Source organism: Hippoglossus stenolepis, chromosome 15 (genome assembly GCF_022539355.2).
Source record: "Hippoglossus stenolepis isolate QCI-W04-F060 chromosome 15, HSTE1.2, whole genome shotgun sequence".
Lineage (NCBI taxonomy): Eukaryota > Metazoa > Chordata > Actinopteri > Pleuronectiformes > Pleuronectidae > Hippoglossus > Hippoglossus stenolepis.
In genome coordinates this window covers 10,868,846-10,892,773 of record NC_061497.1, presented here as the reverse complement: position 1 = coordinate 10,892,773, position 23,928 = coordinate 10,868,846, and the positions used below count along the sequence as shown (strand labels likewise).

The following is a 23,928-nucleotide window of genomic DNA, read 5'->3' as shown; positions in this document are numbered from 1 at the left end:
TCCCCAAATGAGCCTCGTACTCAAACTGTTGGCAGTTTGGTCAGCACACCATGTACCCATATTCCCTTTTGGGTGCCGAGCCGCACTTGACATCTTTCCACATTCATTCTCTGTGAGACAGATCACAAGTTAGGGTCCTAGTTATAGCAGTTTTTATCCTTTTACACATTTCTATTTAGAAAATCATAAAACACAAATAATATAATAAGAACTGGACTCTACAGATCATGAGAAACACAAAAAGTTCCACAGATCAGATTTTTACTTATTAGGCTGGTAAATCAGTTACACACTGAAAAAGTACTAGTTATCACTACTTAGTTGTAGGCTACAGTTATGTTAAGTTATATAATGGCCTATTGTTAAAGGTCAATGTAAGCGTTTCACAGATATTGAGCTGACATGTCTTTTTTTTGTAAAATGTCTGGTGTAATAGGTAATGCGAGGTAGAAAAAATTCCCCTAACATGGCATATATTATTTAGACTATCCAAAGCAGAGAATTAGCTTGAATGTGTGTTATGATTATTATTAATATTATGGAAACCGCTTATCAGATTTGGATATGTATTGTGTTTAAGTGGTAAGGGCTGTAGATTGTAACACACACACACACACACACACACACACACACACACACACACACACACACACACACACACACACACACACTTGGCTAGGCCATTGGGAGCAATTTGGGGTTCAGGGTCTTCAAGCACACTTTGACATGTGGACAGGAGACACTGGGGACTGAACTGCCACCCCTGTGATCAATGGATGACCTGCTATGTCCTGAGCCACAGCCGCCTCCAGGGAGATGGTCAATTTTGGCACTAAACTAGGTCAGGGTCTCTGTAAAATACAGGATTCATACTGGGATTGCAGTGAATATCCAAGTTAAATGTCATGAAAGCCATCAAAGAAGTTTTTGACCTGACAGTGGCACAAACTAAAAGGTCAGAGTGTCACACATATCACTGGGATGGTTCAAATTCAAAGGATGAATGCCACATTTCAACACACTCTTGCCAGTTGATGACATACAGTCAGTGCATCACAATTCCTAGTCCCTGCCAGTATATATGTATTTAGCTACACCTGTGTTCAAATAAAATTACTCTTAGGACTTCATAACAGATTTCTTTTCATTTTTAGAAATACATTTATACTGTATCGTGTCTTTGCAGTTAAAAATGTAAATATATGACATCCCAAGGATCATATGACTTCTAATAATCACATTAATCACAGATTTTTGTTAATTTGTTGATTATCACTGACCTTCTGGAGAAAATTGTCTCCATAATATTATCTATACTTAACATTTTCTATTATTAATTTGGAATAATATGTTGTTTTATTGTGATGTGTTTTTTTTCATAAACTGTTGTGAAGCACTTTGATACTTGTAGTGTAAAGTGCTATATAAATTATAATAATGATAATATACAACTTCACTGTCCTTAGCTGTTATTATACAGTATATGTCTTATATGTTTTCAGGAAATTGCAAACATATTTACAGAATAGATGGAGATTTACAGTAGCACACAAGATCAAATACGCAAGCAGCCAATCATATTTTAGGCCACTGAGGAGTTGGGATCTATCCTCCAAGGCACTTTGGGAAGGGTGGAGCATTCCTCGTGCACCTCCACAAAGCTATTTTCCCAATTGGCCCAGGCTTGCAGACCTGCAACTTTCAAGTGTCCGTTTTTTAACAATTAGGCCACATACACCCAATATGTCCTTAAGTCACTTTGGAAAACTTCTCTGTCCTACTTTCCGTAAGCTAAAATTAGATGGAAATGTTTATTTTTTAAAAACCTTTTTTTGAAGTAAAACTCTGCTTTCCTGTTTTTCCTAATAGATCCCTCGTGGAGGACGACGACGCTCACATGAAAGTTGCTCTGGGCTATGGTGATATGGGCGTCTCTGCTCACCTTCAGGCATCAAAGACTGGAAACACGCGGTTCTTCACAAGTAACACACACAGCTCAGTTGTTCTTCAGGTGAGAATTCAGACAGCCAGTGACAGTGACTTCTTAAGAAGTGAATGTTAGTTAAAGCAGTCATGCTCTAATGATGACGATAATGTGTGTTAATAATAATAATGTGAAAATTGTGTTTCTTTAGAGTTAAGATAAGTAAAGAAGGCTGCACAAGTCTGTCAGACTTTGCAGATTGCAAGCTGGCAAGACCGTGTTTCTGATTTCTTTGAATCATGTATGAAACAAATTTAAGCTTTATCCAAGTTAATCTAGTCCAACCATGAGACTTAACAACAGAAAAAAATTTCTGAATTTTATTTATTTGCAATTCAAAAACGTCCCACTCTGCATAATCAAAACCACTTCATAGCACGAATTACTGGGTACAATTTAAAAGCTTAGATAAATTGAAGTAACCAAAACCAATTGGGTTTTTGTTTCTGTCTAATTTGAGTGAGGCCAAAATGAATATTTTGATGTACTGCTTATAATAAGTATAAAGTATAAAAGCTTTAATAAGCTGTAATACGTTTTTGAAGTCACCTGCTTTGTTGTATGTATTTCAAGAAGTCGCTTAACACTTGAAGATCATCGCACCATATTGGCAAAAGTACACTTAAACCATCCCCCTGCTAAGGTTTAGTCACACTTTATATCTCACCTTGTTAATAATAGCTGCACTCTGGAAACAATAAAAAATCAAGAAAATAGCTCCCATATAGCAGACAACTGAATAATCTATCAAAATTATACCACTATGGAGAAGCAGGCTGCTTCAGCATGTCACCACTTTGCATATAGTTACGGCCACTCTGAAGTTATTGCGGGGTGCTTGCATTGCGCTGTTTGTTGCTGCGACAGCAGTGTTTGCCCTTCATCACCAGCTTTCATTAGAAATGATTGGCTGTTTGCTGCTTTTGCTGCTCGTTAATCTTTGGGTGACGGAGCACAGTAACGGAATAATAATGATTTTTCTAGGCCACTCCCTCATAGTACAATCAGTCTTAGCTGGTGCATATGGAGGCAACCCACCTAAAACGTCCCTATTGATTATTACAAGAGTTTTTCATCCTTTCTCTTTTCTTTAGATGTGGTTGACGGAGAAAACAACATTGGGGGAAATTAAGTGCATGTGTGAAGAATGTGGTGCGAGGTTGACAAAAAGTCTCAGACTGTGTGTGTAACATTCTCAAAGTGAGCCCATGTGAGAACACAGCAGGAGATTATTTTGAGGATTCACCACCAGTCGGTGTGTCGATGATGTTTTAAGTTCATGACAGATGCAAAACTGCAACCAAAAAAAGAATATGATGAAAAAGAGTTGTCGTACACATTGAAGACTCTGATGAAGATGTCAATTCGGAAAGACAACAAGATTCCAGAGCTTTTGGTGATGAGGGCAGACGCTGGTGTCAATGTACTGGAAACAAAAACATGTTATCTCCACAGGGGAATTTAATCGTTACGTCCTGTCTCCTGCTTAACCACCCCATCATCTGAAAGCTCTGGTGATTATTCAGTTGTTGTGAATGCATCTGACATGAGAATCTCCCGCTGCGTTCTTCATGTGTGAATTGAACATTTCGGTCAAAGTCCAGAAGCCATTGTCCGGACATTTTCGGGAGTTCATGTCTAAAGATGGCTGTGGAAGTGTCACATGCTGGGATCTCAAATCTGACTGGCCGTTGGGAAACAGTATTTTTGTTGGAAATAACATTTTTGCACCAAATGTAGTGGCTAAAATAGACATGGCCTACTTCACTGGAATAAAATCATTGCACATTTCAGTAACTCTCATCTCTCTTTTCTCCGCCTCTGTTAGGGATTTGACCAGCTGAGGATAGAGGGTTTGCTATGCGATGTCACGCTGGTGGCTGGCGACGGCGATGAAGCTTTCCCTGTACACCGCGCCATGATGGCCTCCTCCTCCGACTATTTCAAAGCCATGTTCACAGGTGAGTCCACAAAGCCTCACACTGACCGGAACAGTGGGTTAGCTATTTTACGGTTAATACTGATATACTATTTTCATCTGGAATGTGGTTTGTGTTGCCTTGACAGATCCATCAATTTCCTTGTGTCTTCTTTCCGCTGCCCTGTATTCTTTAGTAAACATAAAAGTTTCCATGTTATATAACCAACCCTGTGAAGTCATTGTCATACATTCATAATGTTCATGGTCATTTTTTTCGTAATGAATTGAAATTGAATGTAAATGTGGGCTATTGACCAGATTCATCTCCTTGACACACTGTATGCAGAGGAAGAAGGACTTTGAGTACTTATAAATACATACAGTGGTACAAGGGTATTATCATGAATAATAGATATTTAATGTACCTAATTTTTGATAAGGCATTCACATTAGGAAAATGTAATTAAACTAGTATACTGTACCAAATGTTATTTTATTAATATAAACCCAATTCAAACTGGTAACTGCTAGTGAAAGTAACCTTTCTGCTTTGATTGGACCATACATTAATCTGTAGTCACTTAAATTGAGGTTTATTTTTTTTATGTCTTGAGCTTTGAATTTACCACTCTCCTCATTTGCATTACAAGGTACATGTATAATGAGCAATGAGGGTGAGTTTTACTCTTAGAACAGCTGACGGGGCTACTTTGGATCTCATTTTATGGCAGTTGTAGAAGTTTGGACATTTGACATTTAAAATATACGATGAAGATGAAGAAAGTTCTGCCATAAGAACAGAAGAGGATCTTGTTAAAGTAGGAGGAAGAGGAAACTGTACTTGCAGTGAGGGATTTCTTGTGTGAGCGGAGATGCTGAGCAAAGGTTTCTTCGACCTTATATCCTTTCTGAACACGTCTTTTGACACGGGACATATTTCACTGACATTAACGCATAATGGCATATTCATAAAGGTTGCAAGAATGTAATTTATTACTATAAGTTTAATTTGATTTGGTTAATTCATGTAAGGTTTATCCTGTAAAAAGTGTGTTGCTGTGTTATGTGCACTGTCAATCAAATCAGATTGAGTTGCACAGCATCTAAGCATCCACTTTTATTTATCCCCTCCTCTCTCCTGATGCAGGTGGAATGAAAGAACAAGATTTAATGTGCATCAAGCTTCACGGAGTTAACCGAATAGGCCTGAAGAAGATCATCGACTTTATCTACACAGCCAAGTTGTCACTCAACATGGAGAACCTGCAAGACACACTCGAGGCAGCCAGTTTCTTACAAATCCTTCCTGTGTTGGACTTCTGCAAGGTCTTTCTTATATCTGGGGTAAGGAAGCAGAAGCACATCCACAGCTGCTCGGTTTTCCTCTCGTCTCCACCAGTTGTAAATTAGCTGTTGTTCTCGGTTGTAACTCACAACTCACTGTTGTTGAGCATGCTTAAAGTTCATTGACTGAAATAAAGGATTTTAGGGTTTCAAGCCAGATTAAAAAATCTGTGGTTTAATCTTTTGGATGCAAGCTCCTCTAGATGTGATGGAAATCGTTTGAGCTGATGGAGGAAGTTTCCAGGAGACCTCAGATGTCTTGCGCAGATGCATTTATTAAAGCATGATGCATCAAGGAGAACAAGTGTAATGTTCCTGTATATATCTGATAAAGTTACAACATGTTGGAGTTTATTCTTCATTAAACCACCTTAAATTCTGTTGGTTACCTAAACATAATTCATGTTGACCCCTGTCACATTGCACATTATATGTAACACTTCCGTTCTTTAGGGGACGACTCCTGTCTCTCCTGACCCTGATGGTCATAATGCTGCGACTGTCTGTGTTATGATATTGTTCAGGGTCCAGATGATGACCTTGGTTGCCACGGTAACTGCCAATGTCGGCAAGCTGGGTTTCTTATCCGTGCCTTCGTCATCCGTCTTCAGAAGTGAATGTTAAACAGTGCGATGTTTAAACCGAAGACGGATACTGAACTATGGTTTATGATAAGTGACCCACGATTGAACCATGGAAATAATAAAATTCCTTCAGATGAGAAGTCATGTGAGAGTATGAGTTAGAAGGGGCGAGAAAATTCTAAAAGGTAACACTTATGTCAGGTCAGTCGTCTGAAGTCTAGTCACAAGGAGCCACAGGTTCAGGGTTTAGAAAGACACTTAAATACGAATAAAAACAAGCAGTCACTTTATATTTATAAAATATCAAATTTAGATCACCTAAATCAATTCGGTCGTCAAAGGTAAAAGGTCACTGTGACACTATATGAATCTGTTTAAGAAGAGTATGTAGAAATATGTATACGGAAACTGCACTGGTTGGCGGAGGCATACAACCGCAGTGCGGTAATTGTAGTTATTAAATAATTCCTAGAGCCAAATTGATGATTTAAAATGATTCACTTCTCCTGCCAAAAATGATATAAAACACACATCATATCATCTTTTCAAATCCACTCTTACCTGTAGAGTGGGTGTTAATTTGTCTCTGATTGCAGAAACCGTCAAAGATAAATCACCATTCACTATTTTGTAATTAGGAATCGTTTTGTCTAAGGAGATGAGTTTCTGGATACAAGATGGGAAGATCCAGTAACTCGTATCTTTAATTGACTTCCCAATGTCAGTTAGCAGCTTTCTGAGATTTTGATTTCTTCTTCCTTACAGGTTTCTCTAGACAACTGTGTAGAAGTGGGCCGCATTGCCAACGCATACAACCTCACAGAGGTGGACAAATATGTCAATAACTTCATCTTGAAGAACTTCCCCTCACTGCTGAGCACAGGAGAGTTTGTGAAGCTGCCGTTTGACCGACTAGCTTTTGTACTGTCCAGTAACAGCTTGAAACACTGCACTGAATTGGACCTGTTTAAGGCTGCCTGCCGCTGGCTACGCTATGAAGACAGTCGTATGGACTTTGCCCCAAAGCTTATGAAGAACATCCGCTTTCCCCTAATGAACCCACAGGAGCTCATCAATCACGTGCAGACAGTGGACTTTATGCGCACGGACAACACCTGTGTCAACCTCCTCCTGGAAGCTAGCAACTACCAAATGATGCCCTACATGCAGCCAGTTATGCAGTCAGAACGGACAGCCATCCGCTCGGACAGTGCCCACCTGGTTACCCTGGGTGGTGTTCTGCGCCAGCAGCTAGTTGTGAGTAAAGAGCTGCGTCTGTTTGATGAGAAGGCTCATGAGTGGAAGGCACTGGCACCCATGGACGCACCCCGCTACCAACATGGCATTGCTGTCATTGGCAACTTTCTCTATGTGGTGGGGGGCCAAAGCAACTACGACACCAAAGGCAAAACAGCAGTGGACACCGTGTTCCGGTACGACCCCCGCTACAACAAATGGATGCAGGTGGCTTGCCTTAATGAGAAACGTACCTTCTTCCACCTCAGTGCACTCAAGGGACACCTCTATGCTGTCGGTGGAAGGAATGCTGCCGGGGAGCTTGGTGAGTTTATTTACCTGCTTGTTTGTTTTATCTGTACTTTTAAGTAACAACTAAAACTTCAATTAATATTTAATGAGATTACACACTTAAATTATCAAGGGAAGAAATGAGCGAAGTGTGCAGGTTAATAAAGCTGCAAGCATACTAACGTTGGTAATCAAGTGTTGTGTCTACACTTCATTTCCTTTTTCAACATATCACATTTATAATCTGAGAGGATGTGCACATGATCACAAAATATACGAATTCAATACAGGAGAAAAACATACATAATTCTGTGTAACATGTCAGGCAAGACACTACAGGTTTAAAGGTTAAAAATCTTCTTGGAAGATATCTCCATGAATAGTTTGAATGATAAATGAACAAATCTGTCTGTGAAAAGCTTCAGAATATCAACAGATATAAAATTAAGTGCTACTGAAGTGGAGATTTCTGGCTCAAGAGCATGAGGAAAGAAACTATTTGCATCCGTTATTGAAATGTACAGATGCAAATTTGCAAATAGACAAACTGAAGGAAAATAACTTTGGTTTAAATACTCAACTTACTCAAGTAAACAGCTGACTTAATCAAGGTATTTATATCTGTTCCGGGCAGTTTGGCTGTTGAATGTTTGTGAGTAACCAATGTGGAATCTCTGTACCCGTAACTGTGGACCACAGAGAGGTGCCACCCAATACTTAAATTCAGCTCTGTGACTGCAGTGGACAGAGCAAGGCCACTGTGTGAGCAGTCGACTCTTCTGGGTTATAATTAGACCAAAAAGCACAGCCTCAGTTCGCTGCCTCTCTACACAACTGACTTTTACTGCTTCACGTTCCACCGCTCCTTCACTGCATGTGCTTTATCCTTCATGTTTTTCTGGATTTGCCCATCCCCTGCTTGATGTTTGTTTTGGGGTCATACGGGGTGCGGCTTTATTGTTACAGCTACAATGCTGTGATTATACATAAAAGGAAAACAAATTATTTACAGGAGCAGGATTTCAATCCCAACAGGGAATACTGTGCAATTATTTACATGGACAGCTTTTGTGCAGATTCTTTATCTTAAAATGACAAAAATATAAGTGTCTCATTTTAAGATTTCTTGGAGCTACAATACATTAGTAATGTTAGTTTTATTACAGGTTTGTCAAATTATTCATTTTTTTACCCTGTTGACTTTGTATAGGTCTTTTTTAAAAGTAATTATAACATTGTTTAGACAATCAATGTTGTCTGTGTTTACATGGTAATTTGATAATTATGCAAGATTTTTTATTTTGTAAATGTTCTACTTGCTGAGCAACATCATATATAATGCACTCTAAACTTGTTTAATGGTTGTTTAGGCTAACCTAAGCAAAATGTGTAGATCAGCAAAAATCTTGAGGTGAAGTTTTTGGCTTAAAAAAAAACATTTAAAATTTGAGTGAAAGGGAGCACAATTTTTTTTCACAGTGTTTTGTCCCCAATTCCCTCCTGTTATTCATCTGGTTATTGGTACCAATCAGATCATTCACAGCATCATTCGATCTCGTTTCACCTCCCCATGTTGATGTAACTGGCTCTAAAAACAGAACCAGTTACACTGATCTACACTGATGAAGGTCAGAAAATAATGCCACAGAGCGACCACTGAAAGATATCATCAGCTCCCAGCTTGTGTGCCATTAATTTATGGTGCACAGCCTGCAGAAAGAGAAACTCCAGCTAATTAGGAACGTGTCCTTTTCTGCTGATCATATGAAAATCTGATTAAATCTGACTGCGTGAAAAAGAGGTTCAATTTAAATCGGTGTACCTGTAAATCAAATTACTTGGAACATCGGTCTCTGGACGTCTCTTAAAGCAGCAACAGTCACAGTTCATTTGTGTGTCAGACTATCATTTATGATTTATTTATTGAGGGTTTTTAATCATCATACATTCCTTTTCCAGTCCAACCCCGCTCTGAGTTCATTCAGTTAAACTGTTGTGTTTTAGATCTGCTAAATACAGTCGTTGTTTTCTGATATGTCTGCACAACTTCCTCTGAGCGGCTGCAAAATATTGTGCCTCACTCAGATTGCCTTTGATGATAGCTGTTGAGCAAGCAGAAGGAGGTGTTCACTCATTTTCTCCACTGAGATTTTACTCAGCTCGCCCAGAGATGGCTCACACTTCGTAGTGGTCCTGAGCTCACTGCTGTTTATAGAACCAGTATATTGATTTAAACCAAAGCCTTTAATAAATGCATACATTTACTGTCTGAGTTTTTTCTTTGAGGTTTAGCCATCCCTGCTTGTGACATGCAGCCAAAAGCCTGCTGTCTCTTTTATCCTGGCATATGCTAATGTGACTTCCCTCCCTCTGCAGGGAAGATAACGAGAAGATAACTTATCTGTTAGCCACAATACGTTGATCAAATTTACACTTGTGCTCTTTATGTTTGACGATTGCATTTGAGGCAAAGGCAAAAAAGTCCAAAACACACGTAATAAAGACTACACTGACTCCAGCTGGTTGTCCAAGTTCCTCTGCGCCCAGTCAAAACCTGTTTCTAACTAGAATGACACTCAGTAGAACGTGTACCTCCACCATGGCTGATCAGCCATCCCATAAAAATACACATTTTCATTCACAATATCCAGATTATTCACAGTAGCAGTACAAAAGAAATTAGAAAATGTGGAAGGACACCCTTCTCTTATTACATTCCTTTCTCTTGCAATGTTTAAGAAAGTGCAAAAAAACATCCTTAATTGAATCTGCTCCAGACGTTAATGGCTTCCTCCTTGGCCCTTACCCCACCCTTCCACCAAGTTTCAATAACATCAGCTCAATAGTTTTTGCTAAATCCTGCTAACAGACAGACATAGATGAAAACATTGCTCCCTGGCAGAGATAATTCGACAGTGACTCCACATGTCGACGGACCCTGGCTGCTTGGTGAGGGGCCACTAGGACACTATTTCGCTCACCGACAAGCATCTCTTATGAATCCCAGTGTCCTTATTCCTGGGTCTCACAGATATAATGAAACCAGCCTCAGGGACATCAAGATAAAGGATCTTACAATCTCCTTATTTCCGGAGCAGTCAGTGCAATCAGTGCTGGTGGGGTTGTTGGGATGTGTACTCTGTATTTTAAATCCGCATTTTAGCTCTCACGCTGAGACCCTCCAAGGCCTCATTTGCTGCTGTTTGTCCTCCTTAGTTGTGTCTTGACCTACTTTCTACTAATACGTTCTTATTCTTTTTTCTTTCTCCTCAAGCTACTGTGGAGTGCTACAACCCAAGGACAAATGAATGGACATACGTTGCCAAAATGAATGAGCCACATTATGGCCATGCTGGGACAGTGTATGGTGGATATATGTATATTTCAGGTAAGTGGCTCCAGGGAGCTTAAGTAAGTTCATTTGTACTCAACCCAAATAAAGAGGGATGTGAAATGCTGCGGGAATGTGTAGTTAAAAAATCGGTTTACTGCCTTTGAGTCATAATTGGAATTAATTTCTGTTTATCGCAGTTTACAATTAGATTATTTTTTCTCTTCCGTACTGAAGTATTTCACGGCAATGAACAGTTGATTACATCTTATTTCATTCAAGGCCATAAAATCTACTCTGTGGTTACATCATCTGAAACCTTTCCTCCGAGCTCCACTTCATGTATCATGCATTGCCATGAGTCATAGACAGAGGGCTGTATGTGTGCGTTGGTTCATTTCAATGGAAATTTCCAAACAGAATTTTTTTTATATGATTCAGTTCATGATTGATACAGTAAAGGGATAGTTCACCAAAAAATTCTAATTCACTGCTCATCTACTCACCACTATGCCCTTGGAGGGCACTTCTGGAGTCTCAGGGGTAAACTTTGTTGCAGCCGAATCCGATACAATTGAAGTAACCGGCGACCTATACTTCAGACGTAATAAAACAACAGAAAAAACATATCATGCCTCCATACTGCTCGTGTGGTGTCATGACTGACAGTATGTATAGTTTGTGTCTGCGTGGGTTGTAGTTCATTCTCAACGATACAGATATTATCCCACTGTAATAGAGCTACAAACGAGACCAACTTGAAAGTGATAACTGAAAAAAACCTGGATACCAGGTCTCTGCCTGTAGTTTGCGAGATAACATGGTGAGAAACCCGCATTTTGATAATGATAGGTATTAGTCTTTCACACTTAGAGTATTGATCAAACAATTCCTCACTCACTTGATTCATCCATGATGAGTGATCAGGTGAAGATAATGTGTGTTTTTGTCAGTGCTCGGGGAAGAGCGCAGGGACTGAGACTTTCAGCAGCCAATACTTACTCTTTTAGGTGTCACCTCAGTAGTCGTTGACTTCATAGGATTGAAAACAAATCCTGCATTATGGAGATGAGCCCTAGTTTCTCGCTGTGACTAATCCAGAGTCATGCTACAAAGGAAGGGGAGGAGGGGAGGTGGAGGAGAAATTGGGGAGGGATGGAGCAAAGTAGAGGACTGAAACCTGTGTAGGAGGTGTAACACAGAAGAGCCTGTGTTAATCCCTACTGGCCGTGGGTACCGCCTTCATTCTGCAACACATAAACATGAAAAAGGGGATCACAGGATTTTTTTCTTATATGTATTTTCTAGTATGAAGGAGATGGGAAAGAAAAAAATCAATTTAGGAGGTTTGTAATCTCTCAATGTACAATGCATAGATTCTTGAGTATCACCAGTGAAAAGCACCGGTTCAACATAAGATCTTGTGAAAATCTGTGAGCATATTTCACCAAAGACATAAACATTAGCTCTTTGAATAGTGAGACAAGTAAAAAATGGCCATGTCCAAATTTCAACTGATACACATGAGCATCCATGGAATGAATATTTAAAGAAGTGTTATATTGGCAGTGAGGATAGACTGGTTTCTTTAGCCTCAGCAAATTAATACACATTATCTGCACGAGCCAGATACTGTACTTACATTTACGCCTGGGAGGCTTTGGCAAAAAAAACCCAAACATATATAATATAACACTGAAAAGCTCTTTAGCGGTAGTATTAAGCTTGTTTACATTGTAAGGTGCTGACCAGCATACACACTGTTATTAGATACACTCCCTGCTTTTTGATTACTGTGCACTACACCAGTCAGTTTTATTTCATAATCCACAGATCTAATTATTCCTGCAAACCTGCATCAGTATTATGTGGCTCTATACACGGCAAATTACATCCCCTATTAGCTCCAGTTATGTCATGTTAGTGATTGTGTGAGTGGTCCTTAATAGTTATTTTACTTTTATTGGTCTCTACTATCAAAGATTTGTCATTGTATTTTAATTTTTTTCTTCAGAAACCTTAAATCAGAAGGTCGGCACTTCGACCCCCGTTCCCGTTTCATCTCATAGGAAAAAAATGCTGCCCATAGAATGTGTAATATGTCTATGAATGTGTGTGTGTGTGTGAGAGAATGGTAAAAATCTCAAGGTGGTCATCAAGACTAGAAAAGTGCTATATAAATACAGACTGCAGACCATAGTGTTGGAGGAAGAATTGTTACTGTAAGTAAAAAGCCAATAGTGAGTGTATTCCCTTTAATTTGATTTGATGTCATCTATTGCTGACTTGATGGAAACGGGCCAGAAACTCATACCTACCTTCATACATGATTACGATCATTGTTTATACAAACAGAACTTTAAAAACATTGAATATAGTTAGTATTTCATTTGGCAACCCCAAGAACTGGGGCATAATTGGGAACACGCAGTGCTCATGATTTGGCAAGTGTAACATTATCATGGAGTGAAGATGAAAGCCAAATTTTCACTTATTAAAATAAATAAACTGGAGTGATGAATAACATAATAGTCATGGACGAAGCTAATCCGCTGGTAGCCAGCTGTTTTTTTTCAATCTTTCAGCCTCAGTCTGTACTCTGCAGAACATTGGGATTCATGGCTCACCCCTTTTGATATTGTAATGGGTTCTTCTTTTGTTGGTTTCATGTTTCAATGAGGCAGGTAATAGCCAGCCAGCTGTCACAAGAGCAAAATAGGTGTCACGCTCTGCACCTGCAGCGGCTACAACATTGTGAAGGTTATAACCCAACAAAGGAACGTGCATGGCTCATATAGAAAATGTAAAGTGCTTTGACTTGTTAAGGTTCGAAAAAAGCTCTATATGAATTTAGTGTATTTGGTATTTACTGTTCTGAATAGTATAAGTGCTTTCAGTGCAGAAGGTACATGTAAAAGAGCTTTAGCCATTAGAGGAATGTTGTTGGACCAACACCTACAGTCTCACCACAGTCTCACAGTTAGAGCTGTGCTGCGCTGTCTGAAGGTATCCCGTCAGCCGGATGAACCTGACAAATGCACTATGCCCACGGACCATCACAGCTCAAGTGGCGTGGCAGAGCTCAGACATGAGTGGCGAACCTTTGCAGAGCCACACCGCCTCTGGTCCAGAGCCTGATCACACAGATTAAGATTGGTGTGAAGAAGAGCTTGAGGTCTAAGTTATTTATTGAGTCATCTACAGCGAGGACACTATATGCATTGAATAATCTAAATTGATTATTTCTTCAGTAGTTTGTTGTGACGTTTTGATGTATTTGCAAGAAAGCTGTTCATGACGGCCTCATAACTGTGGGTTTAGATCAGAGCAGACAAGGATGGTGATGTGTAATGTATGGGTGCATTCTCCCCGCTGGATCATTATTGAAATGTTGCACGTATTGACATACTGTAATTGCAGCTCTTGCAAATAATGTGGGGACTGTGTCAGAAATCACACCCTGTTTGTTATGTAGCGCCATGCAGTATGTTCATCTTCTGCCATTTTATTTGTGTCTCAATTCTGAGTGTGAAATTTATTCCAAAAAGTAAAAGAATACTCAACGAAATGAAAAAATTTGTGTGCATCGCATGTACACTACCTTCTGCCAGCAATCCCACAATTCAAGTTGTTTAGTTTTATAGATGTGGAAATGACTGTTGTGGAACTCAATGTCCGTCAGCAATGGCCCAATATCACAATGACTCATGCAAGTGTCACTGTAGAGTTAATGATTGTCTATTATATAGTTAGCAGTGAATGACAATTAAGGGAGTGACTTACAATACAGATGAAATTTGATTGTAATGTTCCCGCAGTGACTGATAACCACACAGAAATGTCATAAAGCTGCAGAATAAATTTGCCAGTATGAGTTCAAGAGTGGAGAAACACTGGTCACTTCATATAATTTAACTGAATAGGGACAATAATGAAAAGCACTGGGTTTTAATGTGATGGGAAAAGAGAAGCCAATGAAATGGGTTTTACCATCTGCACACTGCATGTTAATGTTGATTCATATGTTCCATGACCTCCTGTAGAAAAATGATTGATTGGATCCATGGCATGTTTTGAGCAGAGTTAATCCTTAAGCGGTCTGATCGTACATGCGTTTGTTCAGAGATGAGTACGGTTCACTAGAAGTTTATACTGGGATTTAAGTCTGGATGCTTTTAATCATAATGAGCTGTATGGGGTGGACTCTACACGGCTAAAAGCAAGTGCATTTAAATGATAAACTATTAGCATATACAATATAATACAAACTAGAGCCTGACTGATATGGGCTCTTGGGGGCCAATACCAATTATCCTAAGATATATATTATGAGAAAACAGAAATACAACCAAATATATAGACACAGCGGGGTCCTGGCTTTTTTCTGCCGTTTTCCTATTCACATATGAAGAACGCAGCAGGAGATTCTCCTGTCAGACACATTCACAACAATGGAAACATCTCCAGAGCGTTCAGATGAGGAGTGACACAGCATGAAGGAGGCAGGATGTAACATATTACTTCCGCTGTGGCGATCACGTGCTTTCGTCTACAGCACAGTGATACCGGCATCAGCCCTCATCACCAATAGCCCTCGAATCTCATTGTCTTTCACATATAGCCCTCCTAAAAAATTTCAGGAGATTATCCAGAGTTCGGTGCACGTCTGAAATCGGCTATAAAGGCAGATTCCGATACGTCTGTAAAAGGCTCATATCAATATGTCAGTCAGGCTCTAATACAAACAATTACCCATTCTCCTTTGTGCCGTCTATGGAAGGGCAAAAGCTTTTAGGCTCAATTTAGCAAAACCTTGTCTACTCTCAAAGTCTCACTAATGGTACCTGAGTAGACAATGGAACACCAGGATGCTGATCAGACATCATCATATCAGGGACAGGCCAAAGCCCTTGAACTGCATCATAATAGCAGCACGGTCTCTTGAGAGGAATTAGAAGGACCCTACTATGTCAACTCCAGCACTGTTCTCTTGTCAGGATTTCAATAGCAGGCTACTTGGATAAAGAGAATGGATAGTTAGGCTATCTTTGGATTTGATCAGTTAAGGAGGCGCAGCATCACAGATCTGAGTCATGGCTGCTGAATAGACAGCTTAGGCCGCAACAATAAACCAAGCACACGATCACTGGGCAGCAGCAAAAGAGAGATTCTGCCTCTATTCGGCATGCTCTGCAAATCTTCACCTCATTTGGTCCTAGTCACTCTGGCAGGGAGGGGGGGGCTTGGCGGCTTGGCGCCTTGGCTGCTACCCAAATGCATGCTGGGATTGTGTTCCTCTTTATTTTAAGCCTTCCCTGTAGACATGTCCTGTTTTTATCTTTCCCTCAGTTTTTCATGTCGCGGCATCCACAGACTGTTGTTGTGCGTATTTGAATCAAAGCTTTGTAATGAGTGCTCATCATCGGTGTTAGTTCGCGGTACAGAAAAGAGGCTGAACGAACATCGGTGTCACTCTAGCTCGGAAGATTACACTTAACCCTGTTAATTCATGGTTGAGTTTGAGTTTAGGTTAAATTAATGAAGATTGCGTAAAGGTGAGATAAAACAAATTACAGCCTTAATTCTGATTCTCATTCTTCATAATGCTTTTGAGGCAACTGTGAACATATTATGGCTGATCCACTTCATGGCCCAAATAAATAAAAATTTCTAATTTGCACTCTTTCTTTTTTCTTCCTGCAGGCGGAATCACTCATGACACTTTTCAGAAGGAGCTAATGTGTTTTGACCCAGATGCAGATAAATGGACTCAGAAAGCCCCCATGACGACGGTGCGTGGTCTGCACTGCATGTGCACAGTCGGGGACCGTCTTTACGTCATCGGGGGCAATCACTTCCGGGGCACCAGCGACTACGACGACGTGCTCAGCTGTGAATACTACTCCCCCGCCCTCGACTTGTGGACACCTATCGCTGCCATGTTGCGAGGCCAGAGCGACGTTGGCGTTGCCGTGTTTGAGAACAAGATCTATGTGGTTGGGGGCTACTCGTGGAACAATCGCTGCATGGTGGAAATAGTACAGAAGTATGACCCTGAGAAAGATGAATGGCACAAAGTGTTTGACTTACCAGAGTCGCTGGGCGGGATCCGAGCCTGCACACTCACAGTTTTCCCCCCTGAGGATATTTCGGGCTCGCCCTCCAGAGAGTCGCCCCTCTCGGCTCCTTGATGAGTAAAGGGAGGGGGGACCCACTTTGCTCACGCACCCCTAACCCCTCGCCCACCCAACCCCCTCAACAAACACACCTTATAGACATTGTTTGCACTTCCTCTTTGGACTACATCTGTACTGCATCCCCAAGTACCTCCCGCTCCCCTCCAGCTGTGCAGAAACCCCTCCCGAAGTGGTTAAAACCTACATACCGATGCGATTTGGCAACCTAATTACATGTTAATGTTGCATACTCGGTATATTTTGGCAGGAAATACCTTGACTTGAAAAGTGACTTTGCAAATCAACTTTTCTACCTGATGTCTACAAAGTTTTCTTATGTCTCGTTTCTGTAGGCGTTCTACCCTGAGATGCTGACTTACCACACTGACTGTCTCTTCTAGTCTATGCCAGGTTAGCTGCAGGTGACCCCAGAGAGCAGAAGCGTAGGGACAGATGAGCTCAACAACACAAGCTGGTTTTTAACTCAGGGGTTGGCCCAGGCCCCATCGACGTCTCTCACTCTCGCTCTCTCTGTCTCTCTTACAGTTTCAGTCCTTTCCTGCGGTTGCTATGAAACTGTTAACAAAATGGTGTTTTCTAAATTTAATAAACATGATTTTGAAAGTAAGAAAATGATGTCGTCATTACTGACTGCAGCAAACGCAAACCTCCAACCCCCCCCAAAAAGTGGATGTTGATGGACATTTTGAATGTGCACAAACTTGGACATTTCAGAGTCTTATATATGAATTAGATTTTGGTTGGATAGTGATTAGACTGTCTGGTATGGATTTGAGACGGCTGTGTCGCCAACAGGCTGCCCACCTGCTCCGGGACGATTAAAGCCTTAATGTAGCAGCATATGGTGTCGGAGACGTCTGCCTCACACTGCTCCCAGGAACAAAAGGTTGTGTAGTCATCAGGTGAGTTTGGTCTGGTGATTTAAATCCTCATTATATTCTCATCGTATTCAATTAATGAGCCGCTGCAGTGGTGTCTCACATCTCAGGTTTTAATGGCTGGTCCCGCGGTATTGGTGGCAACAGAATTTCTGCTGTGCAGCCACCATGATGTCAGGTTATTTCACATGTAAATTCATGATGATTTTGTGCCTTTTTTAATGTTTCACTTTTAGCTTTTGAATCCCTTCTGTGTTACATTTTCCTTTACCTATAGCATGGCTTGTGCTTGGTTTTACAGTTAAGCTTTGTTTTTAGCAGCTACGTTAATACCTTTGTTTTGTGGCAGTTCAAAAGCTCTATTTTTATGCTGCATCTTATTGTTGGGCCCTTTTGATGGAGCAGCTTGTATCATTCTCCAACATTTAAAAATAGGCAGTTTGTAATCCTGTGATAGAAAGTAGCTGACTGAACAGAAGAGGAATAATATAACAGGCTCAGCTGCTGGCAAAGGCGTACAAACCAGAGAACGGTGAAAGGGTAAGAATTTAGTGTCAACTTTCCATAGACATAACTTTGAAAATACATAACTCACTTTTAACCATCTACCCTCTCTATCACCTGACCAATTATGCTCATTTCCAGCTCTTTTAATTTATTCTTGAACTCCACTGCAGTATCTATTTACCTTTCAAAAGTCTTATACTGGCCCCTCATGGATCCTGCAGTTCACTGTCTTTTCTGAAACAGCTGGATTTGGCTTTAAGGCCCCCCTACCTATTAGGCCACTTTGTGGACCCCTGAGCACAGCAGTTGCAAACCGAGCAGGTAGGTGTATCCCGCTGATAGGTGGGCGTGGTTATGTCTAAATATGGAAGTACAAGGCTCTCTGACCTCTGAATACCCAGAGGATATAAAGAAGCTGTTGAGAAAAGAAAAGCCCTGCTCCCTGTTACTCTAACATGCATTTAGCCAATGTTTGAAACTGACCACGATTAAAATGACAATCCAACATTGTGATATTATGTTTACCTCTGAAAATAAGAAAAAGCATAATAGATCCCGTTCACGGCGGGAGAGTCGAAAGAGAAGATGAAGTGTCGCTATTTCTAAATCAAACCCACAACAACGACATTGATCCTTCCTGAAAACGTAGGATTAGAGGGCAGTGCAGTGCAACTCCAGTGAGGGAAGAGACTGACTTCGTGTTGCAAATCTTCATTTCTATTAAAGGTTCAGTGTGTAGAATTTAGTGACATCTAGTGGTGAAGTGTCTCCCTACTTTTCGGACATCATTTAATTTATGTTTCTCATTGAAAGTCTGTTTAATATTTATTGTGTTTTGTTTTTTCTTTGTTATTTTCTACATATTTTATGTTTTTTTATGTTTAAAATTAATAAACAAATCTAATCAAATCAAACAAATCATGTAGGCTACAGTTTTTGCTAAACGTTTCTTTTCGGCGTGGGAGTCAGGAATTTAACTAGAAATATCACACATCAGCAGTTACATAAATCAACTCCTATGCCTGTGTATGTGTTTCCATTTCATTAAGCTCTCAGACTGACAGTATGATAGGACAATAGGTCCTGGCAGGATTTATTTATGACTGTCATTGTCCATTTTTCTTTCAAATAGACTTAAACACTTTTCTACAAACTTTCACTGCTCTTTTAGCATTCCGGACCACAAAAGGAGATGTCAGGGCCGCAGTATTCATTGAATAAAAATCTGAATAACCAGAATCTACTGAAGGGGGATAATGGTGAAATCTGTTTTCTATGCAGAGGCTTCCCTCTGTTTAAACATTAAACAAAACAAAACAATTGCCAGATGAATGTCCAATTGGCTTGTGTATTGTTGAAAACCCAAGGAAGTGTTGTGTTGACTGCGAAAGATTTTGGATGAATGGTTCACAAGAGCAGTGCTGCGTCCAGTCCTCTTCTTCTTGGCCATCTTATATGTAGATATATCAGTTTCCATTTTTCTACCTATGATACCAAACTGTAGGAGCTATTTCATTAGTTTGATTATTATTTGTTATTTTTGCATTCATATTTGTAGACACTAGGGGCACTAAGCACCAGTGATGCTGAATAAATGAATGAAAATTCACTCATTATCTACTCACCACTGAGCCGATGGAGGGGTGGGTGAAGTGTTTGAGTCCACAAAACACTTTTGGAGTTTCAGGGGTAAACAGCTTTGCAGCCAAATCCAATACAATTTAAGTAACTGGGGACCACTTCCCCAAAACGTAAAATAACAACAGAAAAAAACAGAAAATTCCTCCATAGTGCTCATGTGGTGTCATCCAAGAGTCCGGAAGCACCGACATTCGAATTCAACGGCATCATAACATTTGCATCATGTTTTTAGCCAAAATGTCATCTTTCACGTTCTTGTGTGGTACAAGCTTGCCCCTCTATTCTCTGGCCCAAGGGCCATGTGACACATCAGCGATACTAAGCTTTAACTGCAGCTATTCAGCGATGCTACCGGAACTAGGAATGCTACCTAGCACCCCACGCACCCTTGGGCGAGAGCTTGTGTGCAGTGTGTGCACGGCTCTGGAGGAGGATCACAACAGACATTGGCAGGCTAAAAACACTTGACCGTGCGTGAGTTGAATTTGAATGTCGGGGCTTAAACCAAGAGAAGAACAGTGGGTGGCAGTATGCACCTTGGATTTGTTTCAAAGTGACACAGAAACATTAAATTAGCAGCTTTACCAGAGTTGTGGACTTAAACAATACTTGTGAAACATGTAAGACTTCATTTACGTATGTTATGGAGCCCCCCTGGTGACATTTTGGAAAAATGTAATGGTGAGTCGTGGGATAAGTAACTTGTGGCCACAGGATATCAATCCATTCTTTACTGACAAGACTGGGCCAACTGAATCGAACAAGCCTCCTGGATGAGAGATGAAACATTTCAATTAATCATATGATGATAAAATCATAGAGCCCTATTTTCGTATGCCAGGGCGCACTGTTCAAAGCGCGGTTACATGTCCCAAATTCTATGGTTATCAAGACCCACCTGACAGTATTGGACTTGAGGACTGGATTGTGGAGGTAGAGGCTTGTCTGGAAGGCAGGCACCTCTCGTACAACGAAAAAGCCATCTTCCTCCTTGATCATTTGGGAGGAGAACCCCGAAGTGAGATAAAGCACTGCCCAAGCAGTGAAAGGGAAAACCCTGTCAAGGTTATCAGTATTATGAAGGCCCTGTATCATGAAAAAAAGCAGTTGGTAGTACTGCAACAACATTTTTATGACCGTAAGCAGCAAGAAGGCAAGTCACTGAAGCAGTTTTCCCTGTGACACCTGCATTGTTAAAGCAGCTTGCTCTGTTGTAAACCTGGTAATAAATGGGGTTGATGTTCCATCATTACTGGACACAGGATCAAATGTTACGACAATAACAGAAAGCTTCTTTTCAGCCAATTTTGACTCTGACAAACACAGATTAAACAACTGCCAATGGACTGTCTATCCCATATCTGGGATATGTACAACTGGACGTGACGGTCCTTGGAAGGACTTTCTTACTTTTAAACTGTATTAGGTGGTTCGACTGAAAATAACATGTGCTGTGTTCATTTTACAGGCAAAGTACTGGTTGCCGTTTATTTTATATTCATTTAATATTGTTTTATTTCCTGTATTAAAGTATGTGAAGCATAGTGTTAATCTGCATCTTTATCGTTTTTAGTGCTGTAGTTGTTGTTGGCCCCCAGTCACAGGAGTGGCTGGTGCAGTGGGAGTTCACTTGTTGATTTGTGGTTACTGTATTATCATTTGTGGTTTGCTGTGGCACTGGTACTGGCACTAGTTTTGGTGTTTTCTGTTGGGAAAAGGGTTTAATGTGTGTATAGTTTTTGTTACTCACCAATAGCATACTTCCAGTGCACCAGCCGGCTGATTGGTGTGCCACACCACTGTAACAACTTTGAATTAACTTTTTAATAAACCAGCCTGTTATGGCACTTTGACATACACCGACTGTTGGCTTTATCATTGAAGTTCACCTGTACTTATATTTAAGACCAACATGAGTCACATATAGCGCCAAATCATAATCCATCAGGTTTCAGCTCTGACTAGTTATAATGAAAACAATAAGTGTAAAAATTTTATTAATGATAGCAGCAACAATTCATGTTATAATTAATTAATAATAAGTATTATTGTTAATAATAATAATAGTAATAATAATAATTGTTGGCCTGGTGACCCATGAGGCCTGGTGATGAGGCCTGGTGACCCATGAGGTCACCAGGCCAATATAAGCCAAGTCCCTCCTCTCTTCTCTCTCTTTCGGCTCTTTCGACTCTTTCGACTCAACTCTCCAAGAGGAGAAGTGTGGCTTCTCCAGCACCTCTCTTTCTGCTCAACTTCAATGGAGGAGAGGTGCAGCTTTTCAGCTCACCCAGCGGGGGGAAACTCCCTCCCAAGCTCTACCAACCTTCAAGCAGGCCTGCCTGGAGCAGACTGCTAAAACCTTCCAAAAGGCAGCGACGCAAGAGCCTGCCTAAGAACTTCAGCACAAGAGCTGCATCGCACAGCAGAACCACAAAACAGGAGCCTCAAACCAGCAAGACTGGACTTAACTGGACTTCAAACAGCACATCAACTTTTTTCCCCTTTTCATGGACGGGTAAAACAACTGGGCTTAATAATTATACTAGGCTAAGCAAAGACTGTTTATTCAATTCCGTGTGATGTTTATAAGTTTGATTTGTGCTGCTGTGATATTTTGGTTATAAGTTATTTGAAAGTTAATGTTAGTTATTTTATTTTTTTCACAGGCTTTCTTTGCATGCAACTAGCTACTTTCTCTAACCTGGCACCAACACACACACACACACGCATATCTCCCCACACATCTCTCTAACCCCCGCCACATGTCGTAAACATTCCAAAAAGGGGGGGGGTCTGTTATCTTCAGAGTGGCCAGCCGCCATTTTGAAAGCACACTCACTCACACAGACACACACACACACGCATACTCACATACATATATTTATATAGTAAGTACACCTTTAGTAATTTGTGTTTTCATACTTTATTATCTTCATAATAAATGTTTTTCTTTCACAAATGTTGTTTTCATTAATGTTGCACAAGTGTGAATTTTGCCAACCTCTACACTGTCAAGAACTCTATATCCTTCAACTTTGCTAACTATCTATATGGTAATTTTGGTAATAATTATTAATTTAATTGTTAATCAGTGTTCCAAATTTGTAGTTAGTACTTTCATGAGACTTAATCAATAAATTGGCTATCTTTTCCCTTCCTTTGAAGGGTGGTGCCCTGAGGTAACTTTAATCAATTAAAGTTATTTTAGTTATGTTGTTTTTTAATATTAATATTCAATATTCTTTCACCATTTAATGGTGTCACGTTTAATGTATCAATTGTACAACACTGTTTAATGCCAGTTCTTCTTTGCTCGGCTTATTGGCGGGTGGCAACCAATGTTTAGGTGCATTACCGCCATCTACTGTGTCATCTTCTTCCTCTTCTTCTTTGTTTGGTCCAACATCAAGGTGCATTACCGCCATCTTCTGTGTTGGTGCACCATTCCTGGAGGTACTGCAATACCAGGTCGATGCATGGAGTGGAGGGAGCAAGCCCCTATTCCATCTCCTGGTTCTTAAAATCAATTTAATATATGGTCCCTGGATAGGGGACACATTAATCCTTTTTACAGACTACTACTTCTTCTGTTCGGTTTATTAGCGGGTGGCAACCAATGTCAAGGTGCATTACTGCCACCTACTGGATCTCAAATGTCTGCAGCCTTCTTCGGTTTATTGACAAAAACAAACAGCTTTATCAATTACTCTCTACAGCCATAATGCTATGGAAACGTTTAAAGTGTACGTCAAAAGAGAAATCCTTTGATTCCTCAAGGAAAAGCATTCCTTTGAAGTACAGACAAAGGAGTAATGATCACTCATTTAAAGAATAGTCTATAGTCTATATCTGTCCCTCTGGTCTGCTCATTTAATCTAAGTATTCTAGCATCTGAAATAATCACAAAGGAGTGTAAAGGAATAATGAAGAACAATTGTGTGCTGGCAGTAATACACCTTGACATTGGTTTCCACTCACCAATAAACTAAAGAAAGAAGAAGAAAGATGGCA

At 40.3% G+C, this 23,928-nt stretch overlaps 1 protein-coding gene and 1 pseudogene across 3 annotated transcripts in view; one reads left to right on the top strand and one right to left on the bottom strand.

The window, feature by feature from the left end:
- The window catches only part of klhl13 (kelch-like family member 13), a 33,877-nt gene extending 16,382 nt beyond the window's left edge, over positions 1-17,495 (top strand). For all 3 annotated transcript variants that reach the window (XM_035178953.2, XM_035178951.2, XM_035178952.2), the window contains 6 exons: positions 1,870-2,011; positions 3,813-3,945; positions 5,053-5,249; positions 6,599-7,394; positions 10,635-10,748; positions 16,395-17,495. In XM_035178953.2, coding sequence (XP_035034844.1) covers positions 1,870-2,011; positions 3,813-3,945; positions 5,053-5,249; positions 6,599-7,394; positions 10,635-10,748; positions 16,395-16,882 — 1,870 coding nt within the window. In that variant the 3' untranslated portion in view covers positions 16,883-17,495. The remainder of the gene's footprint in view (positions 1-1,869; positions 2,012-3,812; positions 3,946-5,052; positions 5,250-6,598; positions 7,395-10,634; positions 10,749-16,394) is intronic.
- Positions 17,496-23,348: 5,853 nt separating this feature from the next.
- On the bottom strand, positions 23,349-23,471 carry LOC118122713 (annotated as a pseudogene).
- Positions 23,472-23,928: the final 457 nt, after the last annotated feature.